The sequence below is a fragment of the Bos grunniens genome, chromosome 18 (assembly GCF_055505025.1).
Source record: "Bos grunniens cultivar Pamir isolate PY7600 chromosome 18, Bosgru_T2T1.0, whole genome shotgun sequence".
NCBI lineage: Eukaryota > Metazoa > Chordata > Mammalia > Artiodactyla > Bovidae > Bos > Bos grunniens.
Window position 1 is genome coordinate 48,821,125 of NC_141182.1, and position 14,513 is coordinate 48,835,637.

The 14,513-nt window shown below is 46.0% G+C and overlaps 1 protein-coding gene across 9 annotated transcripts; it reads right to left on the reverse strand.

Annotated features, from left to right (window-relative positions):
* Positions 1-189: 189 nt before the first annotated feature.
* On the reverse strand, positions 190-5,145 carry LOC147353799 (F-box only protein 27-like). 9 transcript variants are annotated; one of them, XM_086352411.1, is made up of 6 exons: positions 4,977-5,120; positions 4,318-4,701; positions 4,062-4,173; positions 3,885-3,980; positions 1,677-1,812; positions 190-1,004 (listed from the first exon to the last, which is right to left on the reverse strand). In XM_086352411.1, the coding sequence occupies exons 1-6, from the start codon at positions 4,978-4,980 to the stop codon at positions 807-809; spliced, it is 930 nt and encodes a 309-aa protein (XP_086208537.1). In that variant the 5' UTR covers positions 4,981-5,120; the 3' UTR covers positions 190-806. The 9 variants fall into 9 exon arrangements, 7 of the variants coding, with proteins under 7 accessions (XP_086208537.1, XP_086208538.1, XP_086208536.1 ...); XM_086352412.1 differs by having other exon boundaries at positions 1,677-1,707; positions 4,965-5,097; XM_086352410.1 differs by having other exon boundaries at positions 4,965-5,096.
* Between the last annotated feature and the right edge of the window lie 9,368 nt (positions 5,146-14,513).

Sequence of the window (14,513 nt, forward strand, 5' to 3'; positions counted from 1 at the left end):
CTCTAGATGTTTCCTCGACTTGGGAAATAAGGTTCTGACTCTGCCATTCTCTCCACTGGAGAACACCTTCTCTAGATGTTTCCTCCTGTACAGTTTTTCCTCAACTGAAACAGCTCCTTACTCGGAATCCAGTAGTCACCCAGGCTGTAACACTGTATTGCTATTAAAAACTGCTGAGACACTTTGGCAAGATTATATTACATTTATTACCTATGATTGGCAGATATGTTCTTGATTTATTCTCTCCATATTTGAAAAGAATTTAAAAATGTAACAAAATAATTTTATACACTGTAGGATCCAGGGTAGGGTTGGGCTCAGGGGACCACATCACTGTTCACAGGGTGGGCAGAACCCTCCGTCTCCAAACAGTTTTTGAGGCAGTTTGACTTCCTGCTCTGAGTCCTGGTCCCAGTCTTGAAACCCCATGAGGTTAAGTTCACCACCAGTGGGGGCTGGGATTTTCTTAGCCATAGGGATGAGCTTCCAGTTCAGACATGAGGAGAGGGCTTTCTGCACAAGACCAGTGAAGCCTCTGCAGCAGAACCAGAAGGAAACGAGGGCAGAGGGCACAGGGGCTGAGCCAGAGGGCCTGGCGTGGGGGGAGGACGAGGAGTCCTCTCACCATCTCTCTGTCTTCATCTGTGCGTCTCCACTTACTAGAACAGTGCCTGCCTTAGAGCAGTGGCGACCAGTAAATCTGATGTAAGAACGTTCTTCCTGTAGCTTCCAGAACCTGAAGACAGGGCCCATTAGAAACTTCAACTGGATTCATTAGATCCCCAGAGGCCAGGAGCTACAAGTCCCTAATACTGAGACGGCTCGGCAAAGGGTCCCAGAGCCTGAAAGGCATGGTCAGGTAGTGCCTGACGGACCCGCACGGTCACACTCGGGTGTAATGGATAGTCTCCGTGCTGCTCACACGAGAACTCAAAGTCCCGGACCCAGTGTTCAAAAGACACAAAGCGGACGCCTTTCTTGAGGTTGGAGAACACGTGGTTGACCTGTAGACAGAAAAAGAGATTAAGTCCCACTGTACCATGGCCTTCCCCTCAAAAGCTGAGTTGGGGGCCTTCTGGCAGATGGTATTACCTATAGATGGCTGCAACAAGGTCTCTACTTCCACACATCCTTCTAGAATCATGCCACTCCTCACCCAGGGGTGGGGTCTAATTCCCACCCCCTTGCATCTGGGTGGGTTTCATTGTAACCAAGAGTGTGGTGGGAGTGATGCTGGGTGACTTTCACCAAGTGACTTCCACAGCAGGATCACAGAGGCAATGCAGCTTCTGCTGGTTTCTCCAGCAGCCTCATGGTGAAGCCCTGAGCAGCTGACTGCCCCGAAGCTGCCATGCTGTGAGGAAGTCCAACTAGACCATGCAGGGGGATCCCATGGCCAAGCTCTGAACCTAAACCAAGAGCTGCTTGGCCAGCCACCAGCTGCTGTGTACACACTCACACCCCACCCTGCCCTTCAACTCCAGCCTGTGTCTGAAGGGAACGACATGAGACCAGAGCCAGAAACTCCCAGCAAAATCGTCCTCATAGAAACTGTGAGAGGAGATAAGATGACTGCTGTTGATATTAAACAACTAAATTCCGGGGCAATTTGTTAATGCAGCCATAGATCATCATAGGTTCCACTGTCCTTTCCCACAGCCCTCATAGAGACTCACCTCAAAGAAGAAACCGTTGCCCAACTGATCGCTGGGAAAAGGCAAAGGAGAGAAGTGATGCAGGACAACCTGGTTGGCATCTAAAAGTTGGACAATTAGACGATATAAACAGTCAGCGTCTCGGTCATCGAACCACCTATGGCAGAAGGGAGACTGTGAAGCCTGAACTGGTCACCCCATCTCTTTGGGGGTTTGCCTGCCTTCACCTGAAAGGGCTTGCCATGCATACAAGTACCAAGTGTTGTCATGGGAACTGGCACCGTCAGTGTCACGGGGCAGCTTGACCCCATTGCATATCTAACTGAATCCATCTGCACCAAACATGCTCCGCAGCTGGTCTGCACATTCATTTCAGGAGGAATGACCTAGAATCCCAGGCTTAAAGGTGCATGTGCGTGCTAAGTCGCTCAGTTGTGTCTGACTCTTTGTGACCCTGTGGACTGTAGCCCTCCAGGCTCCTCTGCCCACAGGATTCTCCACACAAGAACACAGGAGTGGGTTGCCATGCCCTCCTCCAGGGGATCATCCTGACCCAGGGATCAAACCCATGTCTCATATCTCCTGCACTGGCAGACAGGTTCTTTACCACTGGTGCCATCTGGGAAGCCTCAAGGTACCTCCTTCCATTGTCTTATTTCTCATCCTATAATATATTTCAGTGGTGGCCAAGATGTCATTTCCAATGTATACAATGGTAATGTTTTAATTTTTTAATTGTAAAAGGTAATTGTACCTTTTGAGGGTACAATTTTTTTTTTTTTATCAGTCGTATAACAGGATCCAGGGGCACCTAAATACAGTGGTGATGGGCTATCCAGCAACATCAAAGAAACGACCTCCAAATAGATAGCTATGTTTTGATGTAAGAAATTAAAATTAAAAAAATTAGGAGTAATAGGCTGTACAAACACACAAACAACTATCTTTCACAGAGACTTCATATCACTCTGCTTCTTAGAAACAGATGCCCATTCTACTTCTTCCTGTAGTATTTTGTTTGTCTTATTTCTGTATTAATATATTTGTGTGTTCTTCTGACTTACCTTTCATACTGTTCTGTGCCAATCACACACACGCGCGCGCACACACACACACACACAAATGACCTGTCAATATGAAATGGTTGGGGCTGACCACATCCTCCATTACAGTCACATAACGGAGGCCAGCCACTCCAGATAACAATGTGACTTAGCATGAAGTATGGAATATGAATTGATCTGGAGGTTAACACATGATAAAGCCCTAGTAAAAACTTGGGTGAGGGCTTCCCTGGCGGCTCAGTGTGTAAGGAACCAGCTTGCCAATGTAGGAGACAGGGGCTTGCTCCCTGATCCAGGAAAAGCCCACATGCCACAGAGGCACTGAGCCCGTGCACCACAGCTACTGAGCCTGAGCGCTAGACCCTGTGCCCTGCAACAAGAGAAAGCCACCACAATGAGAAGCCCGTGCACTGCAACTAGGGAGTAACCCCTGCTCGCCACCGCTAGAGAAGTCTCGTACAGCAGCAAAGGCCCAGCAGACCCTATAAATAAGTAAATAATACAATAAAATAAAAACTCAGGGACTTCCCTGGTGGTCCATTGGCTAAGACTCTGGATTCTTAAGTGGGGGCGGGCGGGTTTGATCCCTGGTCAGGGAACTAGATCCTACATGCCAGCCCGTCATGGTGGAATTAAGACCCAGCACAGTAAAGCAAATAGATATTTTTTTAAAAACCCACTCTTCTCTACAGCTTTTTCTCCACTGAAACAACTGGCTTTGTGGCTGATATATAACCCTGTCTTATGAAGATAGGGAAATGCAGGCATCACTGTGACTTGCCCAAGGCCACAAAGCCAGGAAGCTGGGATTTGAGTGTGAGAGGTCTGGTTCCAGAATCTGACCTCTTAGACAACTCTTCTATCTTGTCCCCTCCTGAACCAAGGAGCATCTCATTTACAGACAAGACTTAGTTGGAAAAAAAAAAAAAAAGACTTAGTTGGACCCAAATCCTCTGCTAGGATCCAACCAGGCATCTTCCAATCCAGGTCCCTTTGGGGGCTGAGAGAGGGTTCAGGGAGAGGATGTTGCTAAGTGCTAAAGCTCTGATGGTGATGAAGTCATTTACCTTCCTGCTTATCTAAGGGGCTGTTAAGAGACCTACATGAAGTCACCCAAACCAAGGCCAATGCTCAGCTAAAGGGCTGTTTTTGTCACCACACTCACCAGTCGGAGACACAGATCTCAATGTTTCCACTATCCAGGAGTTCCCGCCACAGACCCTCCTTCTCCAGGTCCAACACCTGCTTCTGTTGACACCACCTAGGAAAGAGGGAGCAAGGTCAATGAGAACCAAACAAGTACTGGACAACCGCCCTGACCCTGGGGAACTAGGGACATCACCTGTAGGTAGACAGGAACCATCTCTGTCTATAGGCCATCAGCGGGCCCACCCTTGCGTTTTCCTCTGCACCCCGGGCAGCCCCTGCGGTCAGCACCATCCGGTTCAAGAATCCTTCCATTAAAAAAAAAAAAAAAGGTTGGTGACTGAGTTCCCCGCCAGCCCACTCGTCCAGGTACAGGCCTCTCGTCTTTCCCATGCCTGCCCCGTTCGCATCCTCCAACGTGCTCCCACAAGGACCCTTCCCTGGGCTCCCACCTAGGCCTCGAGAGCTCTGAGAGTCCCTGAGGAGGTTGCGTCCTATGGGTCTGCGCTCGCAGAAGCGGCCCAGGATGCAGGGCCCGGGGTCGTCAGCAGGGGGCAGGCAGGTGCGGATGACGGGCCACAGGTCGGGGTGTTTCCAGGGCAGGATGCTCCGCCACAGGTCCCAGCCGTCCACCACGTCTCGCCAGCGCCGGCACACTGGGCGGCATTGCTGGAGCAGCGTGCTTGGGGGCAGGTAGCTCAGCACCTCCTGGAGCAGCTCGTTAGGCAGTCGGTTCAGGTCCAACACCTCCTCGGGTTCCATGTCCGGAGTGGCAACACTGGCAGGCAGGCCCCCAGAGGCCCACAGGTCGTCCTCACCAGGCCAGGCTGCCGCTGCTGGAGACCCGGTGTCAAGACGTCAGAGTTTCCATGACCTCCAGCCTCCACCAGCCCCACCCCTACCAGCCACACCCCAAGGCTGTCACTCCCCCAAACCCCATCAGCTGCCTCCCTATCTTCATCACCCCCAGCCCCGTCCTCAAGTCCCCAGACTCCCAAGCTGTCCTTGCCAGGCTCCCATCTCCTCCACTCTCCACCGTGCGCCCCACAGCCGCCCCCCACCCAGTCCCCTCTGGGGCCGTGCAGCCCCGGAGCCCCACCCTGTATCTCACTCATTGCTCCTTGCAGGCAGCCAAGCTTCAGGTACCCCCATCTCTACATCTGCCCTTTTTATTTTCTGGCCCCTCCTTTCTTCCTACCCAGCACCACCCTTCACCACCCACTCCCACTCCCTTTCTGATTCCACATTCTCTGCCTGCCCCTCCCTTCTCACTGTCCTGCCCCTCCTCCCTCTGCTTGTACTTACAAGCCTGCCCCTCCCTTTCCTCCCTGGGTGATCTCCAGAAAATCCCTCCATTGGGCTGTATTGGGACCACCACTCAACTGAAGAAAAGCCTTGGAGGAGGGAGGGGTTGGCTGAAGTAGTCAGTCTTGTCATTGTCATCCCCACCAGTGACCCCTTGGAGTGTCCCTAACCAGGTTGCAGGACTTCCCCAGTGGTCCAGTGGTTATGAATACACCTACCAATGCAGGCGACACCGATTTGATCCCTGGTCTAGAAAGATCCCACACGCCTAAGCGCAACTAAGCCTGAGCACTACTACTACTGAGCCCACATGTAGTCACTACTCAGGTCTTCGTGTGCCCTAGAGCCCACACACCCTAACAAGAGAAACCACCGCGATGAGGAAGCTGGAAGACTGAAACTAGAGAAAGCCCATGCACAGCAGCGAAGAAGCAGCACCCCCAAAAATAAATGAATAAATTGTTGTTGTTCAGTTGTGTCCAACTCTTTGCGACCCCATGAACTGCCAGGCTTCCCTGTCCTTCACTATCTCCCTGAGTTTGAATCCTTGCTTTTAATCTGTATATCAACTCTATCCAGTGTATGTTGGCAATTTGATTTCTGATTCTTCTGCCTTTTCTAAATCCAGTTTGTACATTTGGAAGTTCTTGGTTCATGTACTGCTGAAGCTTAGGTTGAAGGACTTGAGCATAATCTTGCTGGCATGTGCAACTGTATGGTAATTTGAGCATTCTTTGGCATTGCCTTTCTTTGGGATTGGAATGAAAAACTGACTTTTTCCAGTCCTGTGGCCACTGCTGAGTTTTCCAAATTTGCTGACATAATGAGTGCAGCACTTTAACAGCATCATCTTTTAGGATTTGAAATAGCTCAGCTGGAATTCCATCACTTTCACTAACTTTGTTCATAGTAATGCTTTCTAAGGCCCACTTTACTTCACACTTGAGGATGTCTGGCTCAAGGTGAGGGACCACATCATCATGGTTATCTGGGTCATTAAGAGCTTTTTTGTAACATTCTTCTGTGTATTTTTGCCATCTCTTCTTAATTTCTTCTGCTTCTGGGTCTTTGCCATTAAAAAGAAAAAGAAGGCCTTTGGTGCTGAGCAATTGCTGTTATTTGGGTCAGACATCTCAGTCGGAGGCTTCCTATTCATTAGGTCGCATAAAATTCTTATCACGTTTAAGTACCCAATATCACTAACTCAGATCACATTGCACAGGAGAAAACAGGCTCCAGCAGGAAGCAAATGCATTTCCATCTGACTCCCTAAATAAGGGCTGTTGTTGTTGTTTAGTCATGTTGTAAGTCGTATCCGACTCTTCTGTGACCTCATGGACTACAGCCTGCCAGGTTCCTCTGTCCATGGGATTTCCCAGGCAAGAATACTGAAGTGGGCCACCATTCCTTTCTCCAGGGGAATCTTCTCGACCCAGGAATGGAACCTATGTCTCCTGGTTGGCACGTGGATTCTTTACCACTGAGCCACTGGGGAAGCCCCAGTCCACCTTCATGGAGTCTTTTATTACCAATCAGGGTAGTAGTAGATATGGCTATGTCCTTACTTCACTCAGCTCAGAAAACTGAGGCCAAGTGACCTGCCCAAGGTCACACGGCTGGCAGGTGGCAGAGCTGGGATTTGAACCTAACCAGGTACCTCAGAGGACTTCCCTGGTAGCTCAGCTGGTAAAGAATCCGCCTGCAATGCAGGACACTTTGGTTCAATTCCTGGGTCAGGAAGATCTGCTGGAGAAGGGATAGGCTACCCACTCCAGTATTCTTGGGTTTCCATGGTGGCTCAGCTGGTAAAGAATCCACCCACAATGCAGGACACCTGGGTTCAGTCCCTGGGTTGGGAAGACCTCCTGGAGAAGGGAACGGCTCCAGTATTCTTGCCTGGAGAATTCCATGGACTATACAGTCCATGGAGTCACAAGCAGTCAGACATGACTGAGCGACTTTCACTCAGGCTGGCTCAAGAATCTTTAGTTTTAATCTGTATACTGACTCTATCCAATAAAAATAAAAGGGGAGTTACATATATAATTTCAATATCAGCAAGTAGAACTAGACCTGGATTCTTGCCCACATGGAACTTACCTTCTAGGGAGAGACATGGTAAGTAGGAGGCATGATAAGCAAATTAGATACTATTGGGAAATCAGTAAAAAATAAAATCCCCTGGGATTTCCCTGGCAGTCCAGGGGTTAAGACTCTGAGCTTCTGCTATAGCGGGGGGTGAGATTGATCCCTGGTCAGGAAATTAAGATCCCTGCATGCCAAGGATTGTGACCAATAAACCACCCCCCCGCCCTCCCCCACTGCTACCCTTCCCCTCCAATCCTCTCCACAAATGTGCTGCTGCTGCTGCTGCTAAGTCGCTTCAGTCGTGTCTGACTCTGTGCGACCCCATGATCTGCAGCCTACCAGGCTCCCCAGTCCCTGGGATTCTCCAGGCAAGAACACTGGAGTGGGTTGCCATTTCCTTCTCCAATGTATGAAAGGGAAAAGTGAAAGTGAAGTCGCTCAGTCGTGTCCGACTCTTCGAGACCCCATGGTCTGCAGCCTACCAGGCTCCTCCGTCCATGGAATTTTCCAGGCAAGAGTACTGGAGTGGGGTGCCATTGCCTTCTCCACTCCACAAATGTAGAAGAGAATAAAACATTTTTAACAAATGAAATAAGCATGAAATCAGACTGTGATTCACATGGGCCATCATGAACATAGACTTAACATGGAAATGACCTTGTACGTTGGAAGGTGGTCAGTGCTATGGGAAATCGAGCAGGAAAGGGGAAAGGAGGCCATCAGCAGTCTGGGTGGGAGACCCTGAATTCTGAGACATGGATTGACTCTTACACAGGACAAATTTCTTTTCAAAGTGTACACTTTCAATGCGACTTTTACTGCCGAGGTTCTCTAACATGTCCCAAATTGGAAGAATGGAAGGAGCACCCTGCTCCAACAGTTCACTCCTGGCCAATCTGTTTTCATCTCTATACCCTCTCACTTGCTCCCCCCGAGCAATTTGAAGCAAATCTTAGAAACCACCTCAGTCCCCAGGGTTGCAAAGAGTTGGACACGGCCAAACAACTCACTCTTTCACACTTTAGAAACAACACCCTTCTGTCCATCAGTTCAGTTCAGTCGCTCAGTCGTGTCCAACTCTTTGTGACCCCATGGATTGCAGCATGCCAGGCTTCCCTGTCTGTCACCAACTCCCAGAGTTCACTCAGACTCATGTCCATCGAGTCAGTGATGCCATCCAGCCATCTCATCCTCTGTTGTCCCCTTCTCCTCCTGCCCCCAATCCCTCCCAGCATTAGAGTCTTTTCGAATGAGTCAACTCTTTGCATTAGGTGGCCAAAGTACTGGAGTTTCAGCTCTAGCATCATTCCTTCCAAAGAAATCCCAGGGCTGATCTCCTTCAGAATGGACTGGTCTGATTTCCTTGCAGTCCAAGGGACTCTCAAGAGTCTTCTCCAACACCACAGTTCAAAAGCATCAATTCAGCTTTCTTCACAGTCCAACTCTCACATCCATACATGACCATTGGAAAAACCATAGCCTTGACTAGACGGACCTTTCTTGGCAAAGTAATGTCTCTGCTTTTCAATATGCTATCTAGGTTGGTCATAACTTTTCTTCCAAGGAGTAAGCGTCTTTTAATTTCATGGCTGCAGTCACCAACTGCAGTGATTTTGGAGTCCCCAAAAATAAAGTCTGACACTGTTTCCACTGTTTCCTCATCTATTTCCCATGAAGTGATGGGACCAGATGCCATGATCTTCATCTTCTGAATGTTGAGCTTTAAGCCAACTTTTTCACTCTCCACTTTCACTTTCATCAAGAGGCTTTTTAGTTCCTCTTCACTTTCTGCCATAAGGGTGTTGTCATCTGCATATCTGAGGTTATTGATCTTTCTCCTGGCAATCTTGATTCCAGCTTGTGCTTCTTCCAGCCCAGCGTTTCTCATGATGTACTCTGCATAGAAGTTAAATAAGCAGGGTGACAATATACAGCCTTGACGTACTCCTTTTCCTGTTTGGAACCAGTCTGTTGTTCCATGTCCAGTTCTAACTGTTGCTTCCTGACCTGCATATAGGTTTCTCAAGAGGCAGGTCAGGTGGTCTGGTACTCCCATCTCTTTCAGAATTTTCCACAGTTTATTGTGATCCACACAGTCAAAGGCTTTGGCATAGTCAATAAAGCAGAAATAGATGTTTTTCTGGAACTCTCTTGCTTTTTCCATGATCCGGAGGATGTTGGCAATTTGATCTCTGGTTCCTCTGCCTTTTCTAAAACCAGCTTGAACATCTGGAAGTTCATGGTTCATGTATTGCTGAAGCTTGGCTTGAAGAATTTTGAGCATTATTTTACTAGCATGTGAGATGAGTGTAATTGTGCGGTAGTTTGAGCATTCTTTGGCATTGCCTTTCTTTGGGATTAGAATGAAAACTGACCGTTTCCAGTCCTGTGGCCACTGCTGAGTTTTCCAAATTTGCTGGCATATTGAGTGCAGCACTTTCACAGCATCACCTTCCACGATTTGAAATAGCTCAACTGGAATTCCATCACCTCCATTAGCTTTGTTCGTAGTGATGCTTTCTAAGGCCCACTTGACTTCACATTCCAGGATATCTGGCTCTAGGTGAGTGATCACACCATTGTGATTATCTGGGTCGTGAAGATCTTTTCTGTACTGTTCTTCTGTGTATTCTTGCCACCTCTTCTTAATATCTTCTGCTTCTGTTAGGTCCATACCATTTCTGTCCTTTATCGAGCCCATCTTTGCATGAAACATTCCCTTGGTATCTCTAATTTTCTTGAACAGATCTCTAGTCTTTCCCATTCTGTTGTTTTCCTCTATTTCTTTGCATTGATTGCTGAGGGAGGCTTTCTTATCTCTCCTTGCTATTCTTTGAAACTCTGCATTCAGATGCTTATATCTTTCCTTTTTTCCTTTGCTTTTCGTTTCTCTTCTTTTCACAGCAATTTGTAAGGCCTCCTCAGACAGCCATTTTGTTTTTTTGCATTTCTTTTCCATGGGGATGGTCTTGATCCCTGTCTCCTGTACAATGTCACGAACCTCCGTCCATAGTTCATCAGGCAGTCTATCAGATCTAGTCCCTTAAATCTGTTTCTCACTTCCACTGTATAATCATAAGGGATTTGATTTAGGTCATACCTGAATGGTCTAGTGGTTTTCCCTACTGTCTTCAATTTAAGTCTGAATTTGGCAATAAGGAGTTCATATTGCTTCTGTCCATAGCAATACATTATTTTTTTGATGTAATCTGTTTGCTAATGAGATTATGAAAATTGATTGAATCCAATCAGAGGTTTAAAAAGTGGTTTAAAAAATAGGTAAAAAAAAATCTTCAAGTAAAGCTCAAAGGGAAAATACTGACAAGCAAGTTTGCATCTCCATTCTTCAATTTCCTCCTGAGAGACAATCACTGTTAATTTTTGGAATCATATCCCATGGAGTATGCTGATTAAGAAGAAAAACAAATATAACTGGGTTCCAAAAGGGCTTTCCACCTAGAAGATAATGATTTTAGAGTAATGGCTTCCAGGAGGGGAAGGTGTATAAGGCACCCCAGGGGCCTTTTGAAAAAGTTAGGGCTCCATTTTTGATGTCACAGTAATGGGAGTGCTTTTCAGAAGCCGTGCACGGGACAGCGCCCCCTAGGGGAGAGCCGTCCTGGATTCCTCCTTCTGGTCAATGTTGTGCGTGCTTTCCGATAGGAGGAAAGCTCCCAGATGGGCAGTCACTCCAACTCCATCTGGCTTCATGTACATTTGGAACAGAGCCAGTGCTCGTGAACACTTATCTTAACTCTTAAATGGCCAGGAGGGAGCTTTTTTGACATTTAGAGAAAGTCAGCTTGATAAAACACCTTTTCAAAATTCTGACCCTGAGAGAGTAAACGATCTCCTAGGAGAAACCTTAAAGTTATAACTCTTGGTATGTCCTTGAAAGGTAAAACAGCCCACATCATCTGAGACTACAGCCTTAGCTCAATAAGTGGAGTTTAAAACAGAAAGGGAGAGAAAAAAGTGGGAGAGGGACAGAGGCTTTCTGAAACTTAAGCAGTGAAGGTATGAGATCTCTGTCTGTGCCTATCTAGATGTATGTATGTATGTATTAGTCACTCAGTCGTATCTGACTCTTTGCGACCTCCTGGATTTAGCCCACCAGGCTCCTCTGTGCATGGGATTCTCCAGGCAAGAATACTGGAGAGGGTTGCCATGCCTTTCTCCAGGGGATCTTCCTAACCCAGGTATTGAACCCAGGTCTCCTGCATTGTCAGGCAGATTTTTTACCGTCTGAGCCACCAGGGAAGCCCAATGTCTGTGTGTACATTAAAAATATATGTCCTTATCTCTGGATGGTGCTATCAAAATATTACAACATTAATACTGTTAACAATATTCATTTTTTCCCATCTAAAAGTATGGGATATCTTTCCATTTCTTTGAATCACCTTCAATTTCCTTTATCAATATTTTATAGTTCTCAGCATATAAGATTTTCACCTCCTTTGTCAAATTTATTTCTAAGGTATTTATTTTTTGATGGAATTTTTTGTTTGTTTAAATATTTATGTATTTGGCTGTGTTGGGTCTTAGCTGTGGCATGCAGAATCTCTGCTGTGGCTTTCTAATTGTGGCTCACAGGCTCCGGAGTGTGAGGGCTCAGTACTTGTGTGTGGGCTTAGTTACTCTGAGGTATGTGGGATCTTAGTTCCCTGACCAGGGATCGGACCCTTGTCCCCTGCATTGCAAGGTGAATTCTTAACCACTGGATCACAAGGGATGTCTGTGTTGAAATTTTAAAAGGGCTTTTTTTTTTCACTTTTTGGTATTTCATTGTCAGGGTAAAGAAATGCAACAGATTTCTGTGTGTTAATCTTGTATTCTGCTACCTCACTGAATTTGTTTGTCAGTTCCAGTATTTTTGTGTAAAGTCTTTAATGCTTTTTCTATATATTAGCATGTCATCTGCATTTAAGGCAGCTTCACCTCTTCTCTTCCAATTTGGATGTCTTTTATTTCCTTTCTTGTCTCATCCTGGTTGCTAGGACTCCCAATATAATATAGTATAGAAGTGGTGGGAGTGGGCCTCTACGTCTTGTTTCAGATTAGTGGGAAGGCTTTCAGTTTTTCACTGTTGTGCATTATGTTGACTGTAGATTTGTCATAAGTAGCTATAATTATGTTGAGATGTGATCCCTCTATACTCACTTTGACATGAGTTTTTATTGTGGGTGGATGTTGGATTTTATCAAATGCTTTTTCTGCATCTATTGAGATGATCACGTGGTTTCTGTCCTTTGTTGATGTGATGTATCATGTCGATTGACTTGCATATGTTGAATCATCCTTGTGATGCTGGGATGAATCCAGCTTGATAAAGGTGTGTGCTCTTTGTTGGATTTGGTTTACTAGTGTTTTGTTGAGAATTTTTGCATCTATATTCATCAAAGATATTGGTCCGTAGTTTTCCTTTTTGGAGTGGTTTTATCTGGTTTTGGTATCAGGGTGATGGTGGCTCATAGAATGACTTTGCGAGTGTTCTCTCCTTCAGTTATTTGGAAGAGTGTGAGAGCAATCAGTAAAGGTTCTCCTTACGTTTGGTAGAATTCCCCAGTGAAGCCATCAGTCCTGGACTTTTGTTTGCAGGGAGTTTTAAAATTGCAAAATCGATTTCACTTCTAGTGATAGGTTTATTCAAATTATCTATTTCTTCCTGATTCAGTTTTGTTGTATGGGTTGTATGTTTCTAGAAACTTGTCTATTTCTTCTAGGTTGTCTAAAATGTTGGCATATAATTGTTCATAGTATTCTCTTAATTTTTTAAAAATGCCTGTAATATCCGTTGCTATTTCTCCTCTTTGGAAGTTTGTTCACTTTATTTTTTGGCTGAGCTGGGTCCTAGCTGCTGTGCCGGGTCCTAGCTGCTATGCCCAGGCTTTGTCTAGTTTTGGAGAGCAGGAGCTACTCTTGTGTGCAGTGTGTGGGCTTCTCACAGCGGTGGCTTCTCTTGATGCGGAGCGTGGGCGCCAGGCAGGAGGCTTTAGAAGTTGCAGCACATGGACTTAGTAGTTGAGGTTCATGGGCTTGGACGCTCCGTGGCATGTGGGATCTTCCTGGACTAGGGGTTGAATCTATGTTCTCTGCATTAGCAGATGGATTCTTAACCACTGGGTCACCAGGGAAGTCCAGCATGTGGGATCTTAGTACCTGGACCAGGAATTGAACTGGTGCCCCTGAAATGGAAGCAGAGTTCTAACCGCTGGACCATGAGGGAATTCCCATTTTTTCCCCATTTCTTCTTGTTGAATTCTTATATTATTTATTTGGGTCCTCTCACTTTTCTCCTTGGAGAGCAGGCCAGAGCTTTGTCTATTTTGTTTACTCTTTCAAAAAACTGGCTCTTGATTTTATTATTCTTTGAAAAAGTGTATGTTATTTTTTTCCTTCTGCTGACTTTAGGCTTTCTTTAGTCTTCCTTTTTCTTAGTTCTTTAGGTGCTAGGTTAGGTTGTTTATGTCAGGGCTTGTTGGTTGTTTGTTTTTTGGGAAAGCCTGTGTCACTATGAATGCTCCTCTTAGAACTGCTTTTGCTGCATCCCATAGATTTTGCATGGTTATGTTTTCAATGTGATTTGTCTCAAGATAGTTTTAAATTTCCTCTTTGATTTCATCATTGACCCATCGTTTTTTTTTAACTAGCATGTTGTTTAGCTTCCATGGAACAATTATTTTTCCAGTAGTTTTCTAGGTTTCATGCTGTTGTGGCCTAAAAAGGTATATATATACACACACCCATATATATACATACACCTACACACATGCATATATATATGTATATAGTGTGTGTATACACACACACACACACACACACACACACACCTACATATATGGGTGTGTGCTAAGTCATTTCAGTTGTGTCTGACTCTGTGAGTAGCCAATGGACTGTAGCCCAAATGGCTCCTCTCTCTGTGGGATTCTTCAGGCAAGAATACTGGAGTAAGTTGCCATGCCATCCTGCAGGTGATCTTCCAGACCCAGGGATTGAACCTGAGTCTTATTTGCATTGGCAGGTGGGTTCTTTCCCACTAGTGCCACCTGGGAAGCCCGTACATACTTACACATATGCATATATGGACAATAAAAATAGAAGTGTATTTATATGTCCAAATTAAATTCTATGGTTGCCTTTCCTTTTTCTTGTTCGTCGGTTTTGTCTGTACTGGGTCTTTGTTGCTCTGTGCGGGTTTTCTCTAGCTGTGGTACGTGGGCTTCTCACTATGGTGGCTTCTCTTGTGGAGCAC

Bases quoted from the DNA above. Each gene is read 5' to 3' on its own strand.
- LOC147353799 (XM_086352410.1), bottom strand. The intron at 3,981-4,061 runs GTGATGTCCCTA...CCTCTTTCCTAG, and splicing joins TGGTTCCTGTCTACCTACAG to GTGGTGTCAACAGAAGCAGG. The intron at 1,813-3,884 runs GTGAGTGTGGTG...CTTCTGCCATAG, and splicing joins GAGATCTGTGTCTCCGACTG to GTGGTTCGATGACCGAGACG.